The following is a 13,881-nucleotide window of genomic DNA, read 5'->3' as shown; positions in this document are numbered from 1 at the left end:
AGGCTAGTTTTGCAGGATGGTAGAGGGGCAGGGCAGTTAGATAGTACAGTGGGTAGAACACTGGGATTGAAATTAGGAAGACTCATCTTTATGAATTGAAATTTGACCTCAGCTGCTTACTGAATATATGACCCTGGACAAGTCACTGTTTGTAAAACAACTGATGGCATTTTCTCCCTAATCTTAGACTTTAGTTTCCTCAACTGTAAATGAGTTGAAGAAAGAAATGGCAACCACTTCAGTATCTTTGTGAAGAACTCCAAATGAGTCTGAAAGTTGGACACAATTGAAATGATTGAACAATAACAGGGTAGGGGTGTGGGTAGCACTGAACAATAAAGTTGGAAAGAGAAGTTAGGAAAAAATTGTGTAGGGCTTTAAAATCTAAACATGCTAGTTTATATAAGGAGCCACTGGAGACTCCTTGAGGGCAAGAGAAACTATTTTTTTTTTAAAATTTTGTAGCCTCAGCTCCTAATACAGTGACTTGAACATGGTATTTGATTAACAAGATTCTTGTCAAACTGAATTAAATTGAACCTCAACAACAAGGATGAATTCCATTTACAATGCTTCTGATGAGTTGTAATGTAGTCTCTGCTTGAAGATTTCCAGAGAAGAGAGATTTACTATGTCATGAAATCTCTCCTTGCCATTTGTAACTAGTTAAAGAATGTTTCAATTGAAAGGAAATTTATTGATCAAAATCTATAAGGAGAATAAAAAGAATTGAAAGGGCTTAAAAATGTTCCTCAAGGCCATGTAACTAAGTAAAGTTTTAAGGCTTGCAATGAAACAACATGGTTAAAATGTTCCTCCATAAGATTTAAGAGGCTACTACTGTATAAATAAACAGCATAGGGTGGTTCAATTTAGAATCATAGGTCTAGACTCAGAAGAGACTTTAAAGAATATTTACCCAACTCTCCCATTTAATAGATGAGGAAATTGAGGTTGAGAGATTTAGTGATTAATCAGCGGTCAGACAGGAAATAAATGGTGAAGACACAATTTGAAATCCAGTCTTATGACTCCAAATTCAACATTCTTTTCATTATTATCATTCTTACTGAAATGGACGTTTGTAGAATGAGCATTCAATTTGGATTTGGCAATTAGAATATATTTTTATATATTGCTTTGTAACATAAGTAAGAGCTTATCACGATTCTATAAAAACACTTAAAATTTTTCAGTAATTCATATTATAAAAGTACTTAATCTACTGAAAAGTTGGAATATTAGTATCAGTTTTTTATGAAATCTGATTAAGATGTGAATTTACAACCTAATATTATAGCTATCCTTTTCATGCATAACAATTTAATATTTTATTTTTAATGAAGGTTACATTTAATTTTAAATCTGAAATATTTAAAAATGTTCAGTGTGATAAGAAAAAGCTAAAAATGTAGAAACTAGAATCAGGAAACATGGAAGTATGAAACATTCAGCTAATTTCTATTGACCATTATTTGACCTTTGACTAAAAATATAGAAGAAAACTTTTTAAAAATACTAGTAATTTATGCTATTTCAAATAGTAATGTTTACCCCTTCATCCTGAAACATATGCATTTTATTTGAATTTTAAAAGATATCCACTAAACATATTTTTACTTATTTAGGAAACCATTGAAATTATTAGTATAAAAATTATTATCAATACGTAAAAATGCTGAGGAGCTATATCCATACTTATCTATCTGGACTTTGTAATTTCTTCCTATTGCTTTTCAATTATCTACTGAGTCTTCAATGAAGAATGTAAGGGAGAAAAAATAGAGAAGGAGGAAAAGAAAACTATTCTTAAATATTCTATTTGATGGACTTAACAGCAATTCTATTATTAGGCTCAAGGTTTTGCCCACATGTCTTAGCAGTCTGCAAATGTCTTATTATTTTATTTTTTTCCCCTCTTGATAACAGTTGACCCCAATGGACTCTTTCCATAAAAGAAAGGCTAAATTCACCAAGACATCATTTTAATTTTCTTCACTAGATAACAGTGATAGATTTAGATGCCTATCTGCTTGTTGCTATACAGTTCAAACCAGTTCAAACAGTTTTGGTCTATCTAGACTCTTCTGATTTCACTGTGAAGAAACCAATGTCCAGGCCTCATTGACTCACATGTTCCTCTCTGAAATGGAAAGTTGCCTTTTAATAACTGTAAAATCTGTATATTCTTGCCAATGGTTTTTCATGTACTTAAGTAGACCACAACTTGTCAGTTGATAGATAAATCTAAGAGAGTTAGCCTGAATCACAAAAAAGACTTAACCAAAGATGCACAATTAGTTAACCTGCTTCTAAGAATTAAATTTTTAAAAATAAGAACTACCCATAAAAATGCCCTTTCTCGACTTTTATTTCTATGTACTAACTTTTCATTTCATCAAATATTTCTTATGTACATGTGATTAAATTAATTTTTCAAACTAGTCATATAAACTGGTTTAAGGTTAGGGGAAAAAGCTATCAGTTGCTTCAGAACCATCTCTTATTTTAAAAAAGCAAAAATTTTAAAACAGTGATAGATGTGACAACCAAGTGAAATGCATGCGTTCTCAAAATAAAATTCATTTAAAAGTCAGGTATTCTATATAATTCAAACAATAAAATCATAAAGCCAACCAGAAAGACTGAGGCTGGCTTGACTTAACTTTTGTTTTTCTTTTGAGTTAAAGATTGAAAAAAGCTGAATTTTGCTATTTGCTACTCAAATGTTAGGTAACTAGGGCAGATTGATAGAGACTTTGACCCAGGGCTGGAAATTGTCCAAGGGAGATGAAATCTACCTTGGGACAGGAGATTTAAAGGACAGGTGATAGCAATTGTGCTCCTCTAAGGAGGAGGAAGGGGCAGAATTTAGTAGTAAAATGCAGTTTTGGCTTGGTAGAATATGCAAAAGAAGAATTTTTAAATGGAGATAGAGAGTAGGATTTCACTGAGAGATTAAGGATTGGATAGATTCTTTGATCTGCCTAAAACTGGACCTGGTAAAATCCAACCTCTGTGTCAGGCTGGGGCTAGGATAGAGAGCCTATCTCTAATTGACCATTTCCTCTTTCCTTTTCCAGAAAGCCAGTTTCTTCAGTAACTCAAACAGCAGCTGGCCTCACAGTGTCACCTAAACACTGAAGGAATAGCCATCCGCCTGTTCTCAGCTAATGGAAAAGGGGCCTCAACAGCTTTGAAACAAGGCAGAAAAAAGGAAGAGGATACTTCTGATGTTTTCCCTGCATCTCTCTGCTTCAGGGTCTTTTGACTTTTCTTTGGAAGGGTGTTGATCTAGTGTTTGTGAACTTTTTGGGAAAGTATTTTGATAACTTTTAACATATTTTTATTTTTTTTTGTGTAAAATTCTACATTTTATTTAAGAACATTTTTCCCCCCCAAGGAATCCATTCATCATACTAAGAGTTCATGACATAAAGAAAGGCTATGAATTTGACCTATGTTATCTCCTTCTCTGGCATCTCAAATTTTTATAAAACCCAAAGGATCTGGGAGGAGACCTAGGTTTCAAGCACAGGTTGTCCTGTAAGGAAGTAAAAGAAGGTGCTATAGGGATCCTATACCCTGTTAGGTGGAGGGTTCCCTGGGAATATGATACATCTCCTGCTTGGTAGTTCTTTTCCCCTTCTCATCATAGCTGGCCAGCATAGAGGAGACAGTTGGTTGTGGAAAATTAAGGCTGGACAGTATGAAGGGGGGAGTCACCCCTTAAATTCCCCTTCTCCAACACTCTTTCCTTTCCAAGTTTTGATCTTTCAAGTTCCTTAAATATTAATGGGGAGGGGAGAGAAGAAGAGTTTGATGGTGCTTGAAATCAAAGTATACCTTGACGAATCTAAAAGCAATCACTGTCTTCATTACTGGTTCTGTTATGGCAATAAATGGATCTAGACCAATAGCTAAGTGGCACAGTAAGTAAATCTTGGTTGAAGTTGAGCTTGGAGTTAGGAAGACTTATCTTCAAATCTGGCCTCAGATATGTACCTGGATAAGTCATTTTATCCTGATTGCCTCAGTTTCCTTATCTGTAAAATGACCTGGAGAAGAAAATCATAAACATTCCAGTGTCTTTGCCAAGAAAATTTCAAATAAGATCATGAAGACTTACTCACAAATCAACAAATCTAAATTAATGACCATATCTTCAAAGGAGACAAAACATTTCAGTGAATTTATTGAAAATGATGAATTGGGTGCCAAGAGGACTACATCCTAGTCAAAGTACTTCTTTTTTTTTCCTCTGAGGCTATTGAAGTTAAGTGACTTGCCTAGGGTCACACAGCTAGACAGTGTTAAGTGTTTGAGGTTAGATTTGGACTCAGGTCCTCCTGACTTCAGGGCTATCCATTGCACCACCTAGCTGCCCCCTAGTCACTGTTCTGAAATTAATGATGGGTCTCTGTTTCCTTCTATGTCAAATAAAAGTGTTGGGAAAAGTTCAGCTCTAACAGTCTCAAACTATGAAATCTGTGCTTCATTTCACTCTTTCTCAGCCTAGCCACAAACTGACTGAGTTGAAGGTGCCTTTCTCCATAAATTTGAAAATTACTTCCTTTCCCTTGAGTTGACTTTTCCTCTTCTGTAAAATCAATAATTGATTCTTAAGGTTCCTTCCAATTCTGATATAGTACATTATTATAGGTGTGTATGAGTGTGTGTGTGTGTGGGGGGTGTGGAACATCTCAAGTCCCATTTCAGTCTTGCCTCTCTTCAAAATCTTCTGTCTCTCTGCTATAAGAGTAATCATTTCTTCTCTTAAACCTGCCTAACTCTTCCAACTCGTCTGGGTTATTTGAATGACAAGTGTGAAGAAATAACTGAATTTAGCACTTAATTTTAAAGAAATTATTAATTTAAATAGATAACTACCAAAAAGCTTCATTTCTTGGAAGGCAGGATGGTCAGTTTCCCTTCACATCAGTAGCGTCATAGTATCTTGGAATCTCTATATGTTCTGTGAGGTGGGAATGGGAACAGTGTTATCTACATCTTCTTCCCCAGATTCCAGAAACTGAGGGTACTTGAGGGTACTTTTAGTTCTGCTTGCCCCAAGTATAAAAATTCCTTGTTACACTTCTGAATTGAAATCTCTCTGAGTACATAGTTGGTAAGCTTTTGATAAGTTTGTGTGTGTGCAAAATGTTCTATTCATTACAGTAAGTTTAAAGTCAGGGCCCAAAAGTCTTGTAGAAAGATACCCCTTCCCACTCATCCAACAGACCATCTGCTTCCCCATCTGCTTCCCTATAATAATTCTACATAATCTTTCCACCATTATCCACAAACCTCCAGTGAAACCAACATTCTTTGATTCTATTATCATTTCTCTACCCTTTTGCCCATTCCTAAACTCCCTAATAAGTCCTTAGAGCTCTTCCTTCCATTAGTCCATTCTCCCTCTTGAACTCAATAGGCTCTAGTCTATCCCTTAAAATGAAGTACAGGGCTCAGAAAACTGATGCCCCAGAGGACTCAAGTGAATTGTCACACAGAAATTCAAAATAAAGGATTTGAACTCTGTTCTTCTAACTTTAGTGTTATACTTTTTCCACTGTACCATACTTTGTTGTCCAGTCATTTTTCAGTTGTGTCTGATTCTGTGTGTGTGTGTGTGTGTGTGTGTGTGTGTGTGTGTGTGTGTGTGTGTGTTTGATGAGGCAATTGGGATTAAGTGACCTGCCCAGGATCACACAGCCAGGAAGTGTTAAGTGTCTGATTTGAACTCAGGTACTCCTGAGTTCAGGGCTGGTGTTCTATCCACTGTGCCACCTAGCTGCCTCTGATTCTTTATAACACTATTTGGGATTTTCTTGGCAAAGATGCTGGAGTTGTTTGCTATTTCCTGCTCCAGCTCATTTTACAAATGAGGAAACTGAGAAAACAGGATAAAGTGACTTGCCCAGGGTCACATAGCTAGTAAGTATCTGAATTCAGAGTAGAACTGGGGAAGTTGAATCTTCCTGATAGAAGGCTTAGTACTCTATTAGACCACCTACCTGTCCTATGTATCAAGCTACCTCAGATAATTTAAAGTATACTTGTTAAAGTATAAACTGAAGAAAATAATTTTATTCAGGTTAGAAATTAATAAAAATGTTTAATAACTGATACCTTTAGCTAAATTTCCTATGTTATTTATAATACATAAAATATTTATTTTACTAAAGGAGATTTATGAAATATTTTAGACTTATAGCTATATAGTATCTCTACTGTTAAAGTGTATCTGGTAATGTATATTTTAAAATATTTAATTGTACTACATTCTAAAACAGCTACTTTTTAAAAAAAACTTCAAATTTTACCTCAAAATTTTGTGTCCCCTTAATGCCTATATTTCTTAATACTGGTTAAGAAAACACTTTTATACATGTGTATCTAGAGAATTTTCTGAATATTCATTTTCTGAGTATTCCTAATATCACTTTTAAGAAAACATGGCAGTTAAGTTTCCATTGGGACAATCCATTGTAGAGCTCATTGGGAAGAGGAAGATTTGAAAGAAATGACAATATTAATAATACCTTCCTTTACCTTACAATGTATTAACACATAGTTTAAAGGAGACAAAGGTCTTCATGACATGACATTATGCATAGCAGTAGTTGCCTTGTATTTTAATGAGATCTTATGAGTCCTATCCTTTTAGCCTTTTTCAAGTGGCTCATGATCATTTCCATGGAAGAAAAGTTGACAACCAAATATTAGGTATAAGATATATAAGATACCAATGTGTAAGAAGCCTCTTTATTAAAGAAAAGGTTAGCCTCCTCACCAGAACACACATTATTGGAGGGCTGATATTACTCTGTTCTCTTTTTTATTTAATTTATTAATATCAAATTTAAGTCTATTGTCCTTTCCTTAAAAGCAAGCAGGAAAAATATTCTTTAGAATATGTTCTATAAGTATTAGTTAGCTTCTAAAAACAATACAAAACACATACCATTTTCCCAACAAAAGCTTGACACAAAATTTAAGTGCATTTTTACTTTACTAATTTTCAATATTATGGCTAAAAATGACATAAACATCTATAGTTGCGACTATATTTAAACCAGGAAAGATTTTTCAGTGACTAGATCATCCAAAGGATAGTACTGAAATTTTTGCATCCCTGTTTGAATATTATAGTGTTTTCTTTATAAGAATTATTTAAAGGTCACGAATGTCAGAGGTTTCCATGAGATTTGTCTTCTCTTTTTATTAAATGGAACTTTTAAAGTTAATTTTATTATTCTAAAAATTACCTCTCATTATTAGTGATTGCTTGGCAGAGTAGATAGAAAATCAATCAGGCATGGATTCAAATCTTGCCTTTGACATACAATGACTCTGTGACCCTGGAGACCCTGTTAGGCTTTAAGTGTCACAGAAGTTCCCATTTGTATTGCTGGATAAAGTTTCTTCATCTGGGAATTCTTTATGCCAGTAAAATCAAAGGGACAGTTCCTATTTTTATTATATTAATTCAGAACAATTTAAACAAATGTGCAGAGTCCAAAGTGTTATTGATAAATACTAATCAATATTTCATTTTAATTTTAATTCCAAATAATTAATTAAAACAAACTTGATAGATAGAATTGTTGATTTTTGGAATAATCAATAGCAATAAACAACTTAAAGGGAAAATATATTCTATATATTTTAGCTAAATAGATATATTATAGATAGAATATATCTATCATAAACCATAACACCATTTATCTTTTAAACTTAATTTTCTACCACAAATAGCATAAGTTGTACATACACTAAAGCATGAACAATTTAGTGAAAAGCAAATTTGAAAACTGAAAAAAATTTAAAATTTTAAAAAATGACAAAGGTAAATACATTTTTAATTATTATTATAATTTTTTGGTCATGATTGTCAGGGTTAAATGACTTGCCCAGGATTCCACAGTTAAGAATGTCAAGTTCTCAGTACAGTTTTAAATTCAGGTTCTCTGGACTCCAGGGCTGATGCTCTATCCACTACACTGTCTAGCTGCCCCATTGACATCCAAAAGTAAACAATATACTATCAGCTTCCCTTACTGAAACTATAGCTTTGCTACAGCAGATCTATCCTGCTCCATCCACAGTCCATGATTCCTCTGAGAGTTCCAGTGCTTAGACAAAATTGAAATATAGGAGAATGGATTTAGAACTAGAAGGAACATAGGGAATTATCATCCATCAAATTTATTTTACAAATTAGGAAACTGAAATCCAGAAAAATTAAGTGACTTGGCCAATGTCCCACAGAAAGCAACAGGGCCTAAACATAGGCCTGCTAAGTCTAGATCCAGTATTCTTGACACCATACAAAGCTTACTCTATGGCATAATACCAGCATAGGATTCATTCTCAAGAATGATTCTTTCCCATTTAGTACTGGAAAGTTTAAGAGGGCACTACATTTATCCTTACCCATTTAGAAAATTTAACTGCTCTACAGTCAAATCTTATCTCCCTTCCTATTTTGTTAACTCACTGCAGTCTGGGATTATACACAACACAATTTTATATCCCTCACATTCCTGACTTACTAAACATATTATTGACTTGAAAATTGAAGTACATTTAGATTTTTATATTACAAAAAACATCATCATTGAAGTCTTTAAGTACTCTATTTGGATACAGAGAGCAGTCAGAGTAAGTTATCCTTAGTCATATAGATACAATTACTGAGTACTTAGAACTTTCTTCCTTTTATACATTCTTAATTTAACTGACATGTATTATATGTGTGTGCACATTTTTTCTCTGTATAGTTTAAGTTACCAAAATATACATTTTTATTAAGCAGTGAAACGCTAAGATGTTATTCTTGAATCCAGTCTCTAGTCAACTTTCTAGTGAATAGAATGAATATAGCTTTATGGAGGCTAGTTGTCAATTTACAAACCATTACATTTACAATCATGGCAAATCAGCTTCCTAACAATATAAGAGGATCTTTGTTGGATGATGCATGAAATCTAACAATATTATGCTTATTAACTCTTGATTATTAAGTAAAACATGTGCTTCAGAGTACTATGCCCGTTTGAAATCCACATTGAAGTACAAAGTTTATTTTTTTTAATCAAATGATCCAGTTGTCTTGTATTTTCCTAAGTATACAGAGAATGAATTTAAAAAGCTCATCATAAAAATATAACATTATATATATGACTCCAATCAATATGGGAGCATTTTTTCTTATATTAGATTTAAGGACACAGCAATTTAAGTTCAAAATATTCTCAACACTTTGAAAACTCTTGAGGAAAAAGCAAACAATCCAATAGAAGCAATAATGCAAATAAAATTTCAAGTTACTTACCTGTCTGTTACGTTCATCCATAATCCTCGTGATCTGAATCTTTTTTCTCCCCATAGTCCCCGTTTTTCTTCTCTCTCTCGTTCCTAAAATTATGTATTTTTTCCTTCTCTTTTCTTTCTCTTTCTCGTTTCCTCCAAACAAACCTCCTTCTTCAGCACTTGCACTACTCAATTCACAGATCCCTGCATTCGTTCCTGCTAAATATAAAACACACACACAAAAAATTATCATAAAATAAAATAAAAAAGCAAGCTAGATTCATAAAGTTGTATCTTATTTTTATCAATGAGATAATTTTGGAATTGTACAAATAAATTAAAACAAGTATTTATTAAAGTTGTATCATATATCATATATAAAGGTATATTAACTATGAACAGTTTGTTTTTATAATTAAAATTATCTCATAATTAATTTAATAAGTTATTAAAATTATGAAAACTATGCTTTAAAGCCTGATATTTCAATAATATCTCTTCCAAAGTGTTTCTTAATGTTTTTTATGGAATTAGGTGTCTCTTTTTTATTATTCACTATTATAACATGACAAAGTACCTAAATCAGAGAGTTAATGAACCTTTCTATACCTGAGTATGCTAAGTAGGCCAGCTAATTCATTTCTGAAGAGAAAACAATCTTGTGTTTTGACAGCAGAGGTGATAACGTCCCTAGTTATGCAAATAGGATGGACCATTATTAAAGTGGCATTTGATATATGGAAATGTCAACTAGTTTAAATCTAAATACTTTAATCTCATTTTTTAAAAAATCACATACACAAACAAAAACTCCCATACAACATTTCTATGCAAATATCAGAAAATACAACATGGGTTATGTCAATGATGATACTTCGACTTTCCAAAATATGTTACATTGATACATATTTAAATGTATCAATTATTTATTGCACATGTTTAAAAAAATCCTCCCTGAGTACCAATGTTTGTTTTATATTGAAGAAATCTTCTATCACTTATGAAATCAACTGAAAAAAAGGAAACAATAGTCAGTAATAAAAGTGATGTAAATGAAAATGCTGGTATATTTGTTATTTTATTTACATGTTAACAAAATCATGAATCTACTGGTTAAGAGGCCAAAATAGTGCATGACAACAACTTTATAAAAGATTACTTTTAGAAGCTTGCTAAATCTTTAGAAAAAAATGAAAAGTCAAAGAAAATATAATAATAAGTTTAAGAAAATCAAGCAAAATAGAACCTTATGAATCTGCATATTCCTTTGTATTTTAATGCTTTTTTCCTTAAGTTTTTTATTTCAGAAACCGAGGCTTCACAAAATGTGAAAGCAAAAAAAGAAAAGAAACCCTTCATACTAGACTCTCTATGTAGGGACAATACATTTCCTAATTCTATGTATTTTCATATGGAATATTTAACTATTTTACACATGGCTTGGAATTTCCCTGTTTATTTTTACTTGCTGTTCTGACAACCAAGCTGATAAATTCCTACAATATGTTATGTAACATTAAGCCAATGTCCTGGCTATTTAATCTATTATTTGGCTCCAATTCAAAATTATTGGAGCAGAAAAGCTGTTATACATTTATTCTGATATTCAGTTACCTTTTGATTTCTTTGCATTAACTGTTAAATACTTTATCACCTTGAATGAACGTCTAAATTTTTTTTTTTTATGATCAGCTAATTGCAATAGCTATTATGATATAATTAGTTCTAGTGGATTAAACAGTGCTCAGACACTAAGAATATCTATTCCCTTTTGCTAAATGCCTTTGTAGAAAATTCATGCCTGATTTTGGCTCAGAGTATATATAGGTTGAGTAACATCAAAACCGTGATGTGATAAGCAAAAACTATTGCTACAACTGTTTCTTTAGGAAATGGAAATAGTTAAAAACTTTTTGTGACACAAAAATTACATATATATTGACATAGTTATTGCTAGCAATGTCTTCCAACGTTTGCTGTTAGAGATATTAAACTATACATTATAATGTAAAAATCTGCAAAACATAATTGTATCACACATTCAATATCCATCTATTTTTAGAAAGTCTTAAATATCAGTCAACTGCATTGCTTTCCTATGTTTCCTATAGTCTTACCTTAAGTACAAACAGCAAGTTAGAATAGTATTTTCCAAACACATGCAAGAACCAAAAGAAACTAACAGGCTTTCCAACACACGAATCCACAACAAACGCACATACAACAATTTCCCTTCCTTTCATTCAACTGAAGCCAGTGGCACTATCGGCTTACAGCCCTACGCATGTCTAAGCTCTTTTTCACTTCAAGGTGGAAGGTCAGGGTGGACAGATTAGAGTGGTGGTGACAGGGTTAGTGAGAATGAAAGCTCCTTTACAGATCAAGATTTTGAAACTGAATGAGGAGAGAAGCATCAGGGCTCTGAAAGTCTTCCAAGACTAACATAGGCAGCTCTTGATGAACCCAAGTTATGAAGAGCCCCTCCCATATCGACCATATGTTTCACACCAATATTTTAAACAGGAGACATTTTCCAAACAGCCCAGAAGAAGAGATATTTTTTTAAAAAATTGAACCATTATTATTAAAATATATATTTCAAAATATTTTTCTAGATGAAAATATTATTTGAGATATTTTCCTCATCAAAAATATGTTGTACATTATTTGTAGGTAGCTCTAGGAGAAATAAGTTTAATTTTCAAGAAATGAAACTCATCTTTCCCCCATAAAAATGTGTGTTTCCTGAAACATAAAATATAAGTATAGTTTCCTTTTGTATTATCTTTCTAGTATCTACTTTAAACTTATTTTGAAATTTCTTTAATGCAATCATGTATATAAGTGATAATGTGGCAAAGAGGATATAACCAGTAGCTCTTTGGACCCAGCAATGTGTGTCCGTTTTGAAGTGTGTGGTTTAGAACATCTGATTCATGGGTCGCCACATTCCAAGGTTGTCAGTGAGAATGTGATGAATTAGAAAGGTCAACAATTATCTACCACCTGTTTTAGTTACACAACTACTTCTCTGAGTCTAAGTCTTATGTTTAAATTAATGTAAATATATTATTTCAAGCATATTAAATTGGACAGGAACGGACAGATGACTATACTGCCTCTTCAATTTGCAAAATTAAAAAAAATTATATGAAAATAAAAGCTATCAGAATAGCCAACTCCAATTGAATCTCCTATTAATTCAGAAGCTGAATAATTTGTAAAAAGCTTAAAATAATTTGAAAAGTTTTGCCGAAATAATTTTTCATATAAAAGACATTTTTGGATCATAGGATAACTATAGCTAAGAAATAATAACAATAAATAAATAACAAAATTCTGCCATCCTAGTCTGAAGCACTTTTTATTTTTTCATATCCCAAAATAAGAAAAATAAAATCAGGCTTCTTACTAAAAAGAGGAACTTCATTATTGCAGGCTTCTGTTCACTATATGATTTGTCATAGGCAGATAGATGAAGGAAGAGTGATTTGAACTCAAGTAGAGAAAAGTTGTGGACAGATACTGCAGATTATTTACCCACCTCTTTTCTTTTGTATATATTCAAGCACATGATCTCTGATTTCTGTCTCTTTCTGTTTTTCTCCTTCCTGCCTTCCTTCTTTCTCTATCTCTCCTTTTCTCTCTGTCTTTCCTTCTTCTCTCCTTCCTACATTCTCTCCCTCTGCTTTCTTTCTCTTTCTCTCCTTTCTCTCTCTTTCTCCTTTCCCCCTCCGCTTTCCCTCCCTCCCTCCCTCCTTATCCCTCCCTGCAACACAGAAGAATCTTGATAGAATAGCAGGAAACACGCACAGAGTGGTCAGGGAAGGATATGATGTCAGCAACCACGAACAATAAAAGGTGTAAAGGTGCTTCCTTCCCTAAACTGTTCCAGAAGTGTAAAATGGGAACCAAAACTCTCCACTTCCTTCTCTGAACAGAACTGTCCGATTCTGCTGTGCTGCAACACCCCCCACAAAGAAAGGCTTTTGAACACTTCAGATAAAGGATATTAAGGAATAGCCAAGAAGGTTTTAACTATTATTTAATAGTGATAAAAATCTTTCATAACCTCCCAAGTTTAATGATAATCACTGATAATATGTATGTTTTAAAATACATATTTTAAAAGACATACTGATTTTTAAAAAGATTAAAGCCCCCTCAAAATCTATGAATTAATTTAGATTAATGTAAAAAAGGTAATTGATAATATTTGGGTGCATGTAAAAACTACATTTATTTTTCTCATCACTGCCATGATATTTCTAACATGAAAATGGTACAGCCTACTATAACATTTCTGTAGGAAGAAATCCACATATCAAGTGAATCTGAGTCATCTTCAGATTTCAATCATCTGCCCACAGAACTTTGATTTAGAAATTAAACAAACCCTTCATGTATATGTTTTGCTATTAAAATATGACTGTCACATCAAAAATGTGGGAAGGCATTAATTCAATTCTACCAAATTTATCTTAGCAAAGCATAGATTTTGCTACAAAATCATGTAGGCACTTTAACTAAAACAGAGCATATGTATAAAGATAAGACATTCAA

General features: G+C 32.7%; 1 protein-coding gene across 1 annotated transcript in view; it reads right to left on the bottom strand.

The window, feature by feature from the left end:
• Positions 1-13,020, bottom strand: part of MEF2C (myocyte enhancer factor 2C) — a 120,908-nt gene extending 107,888 nt beyond the window's left edge. Inside the window, 2 exon segments of the mRNA XM_074282121.1 lie at positions 9,341-9,534; positions 12,863-13,020. Coding sequence (XP_074138222.1) covers positions 9,341-9,394 — 54 coding nt within the window. The 5' untranslated portion in view covers positions 9,395-9,534; positions 12,863-13,020.
• Positions 13,021-13,881: the final 861 nt, after the last annotated feature.

This window comes from Sminthopsis crassicaudata, chromosome 1, assembly GCF_048593235.1.
Source record: "Sminthopsis crassicaudata isolate SCR6 chromosome 1, ASM4859323v1, whole genome shotgun sequence".
NCBI lineage: Eukaryota > Metazoa > Chordata > Mammalia > Dasyuromorphia > Dasyuridae > Sminthopsis > Sminthopsis crassicaudata.
The sequence above is the reverse complement of the archived record's forward strand: the minus strand, read 5'-3'. Positions and strand labels throughout refer to the sequence as shown.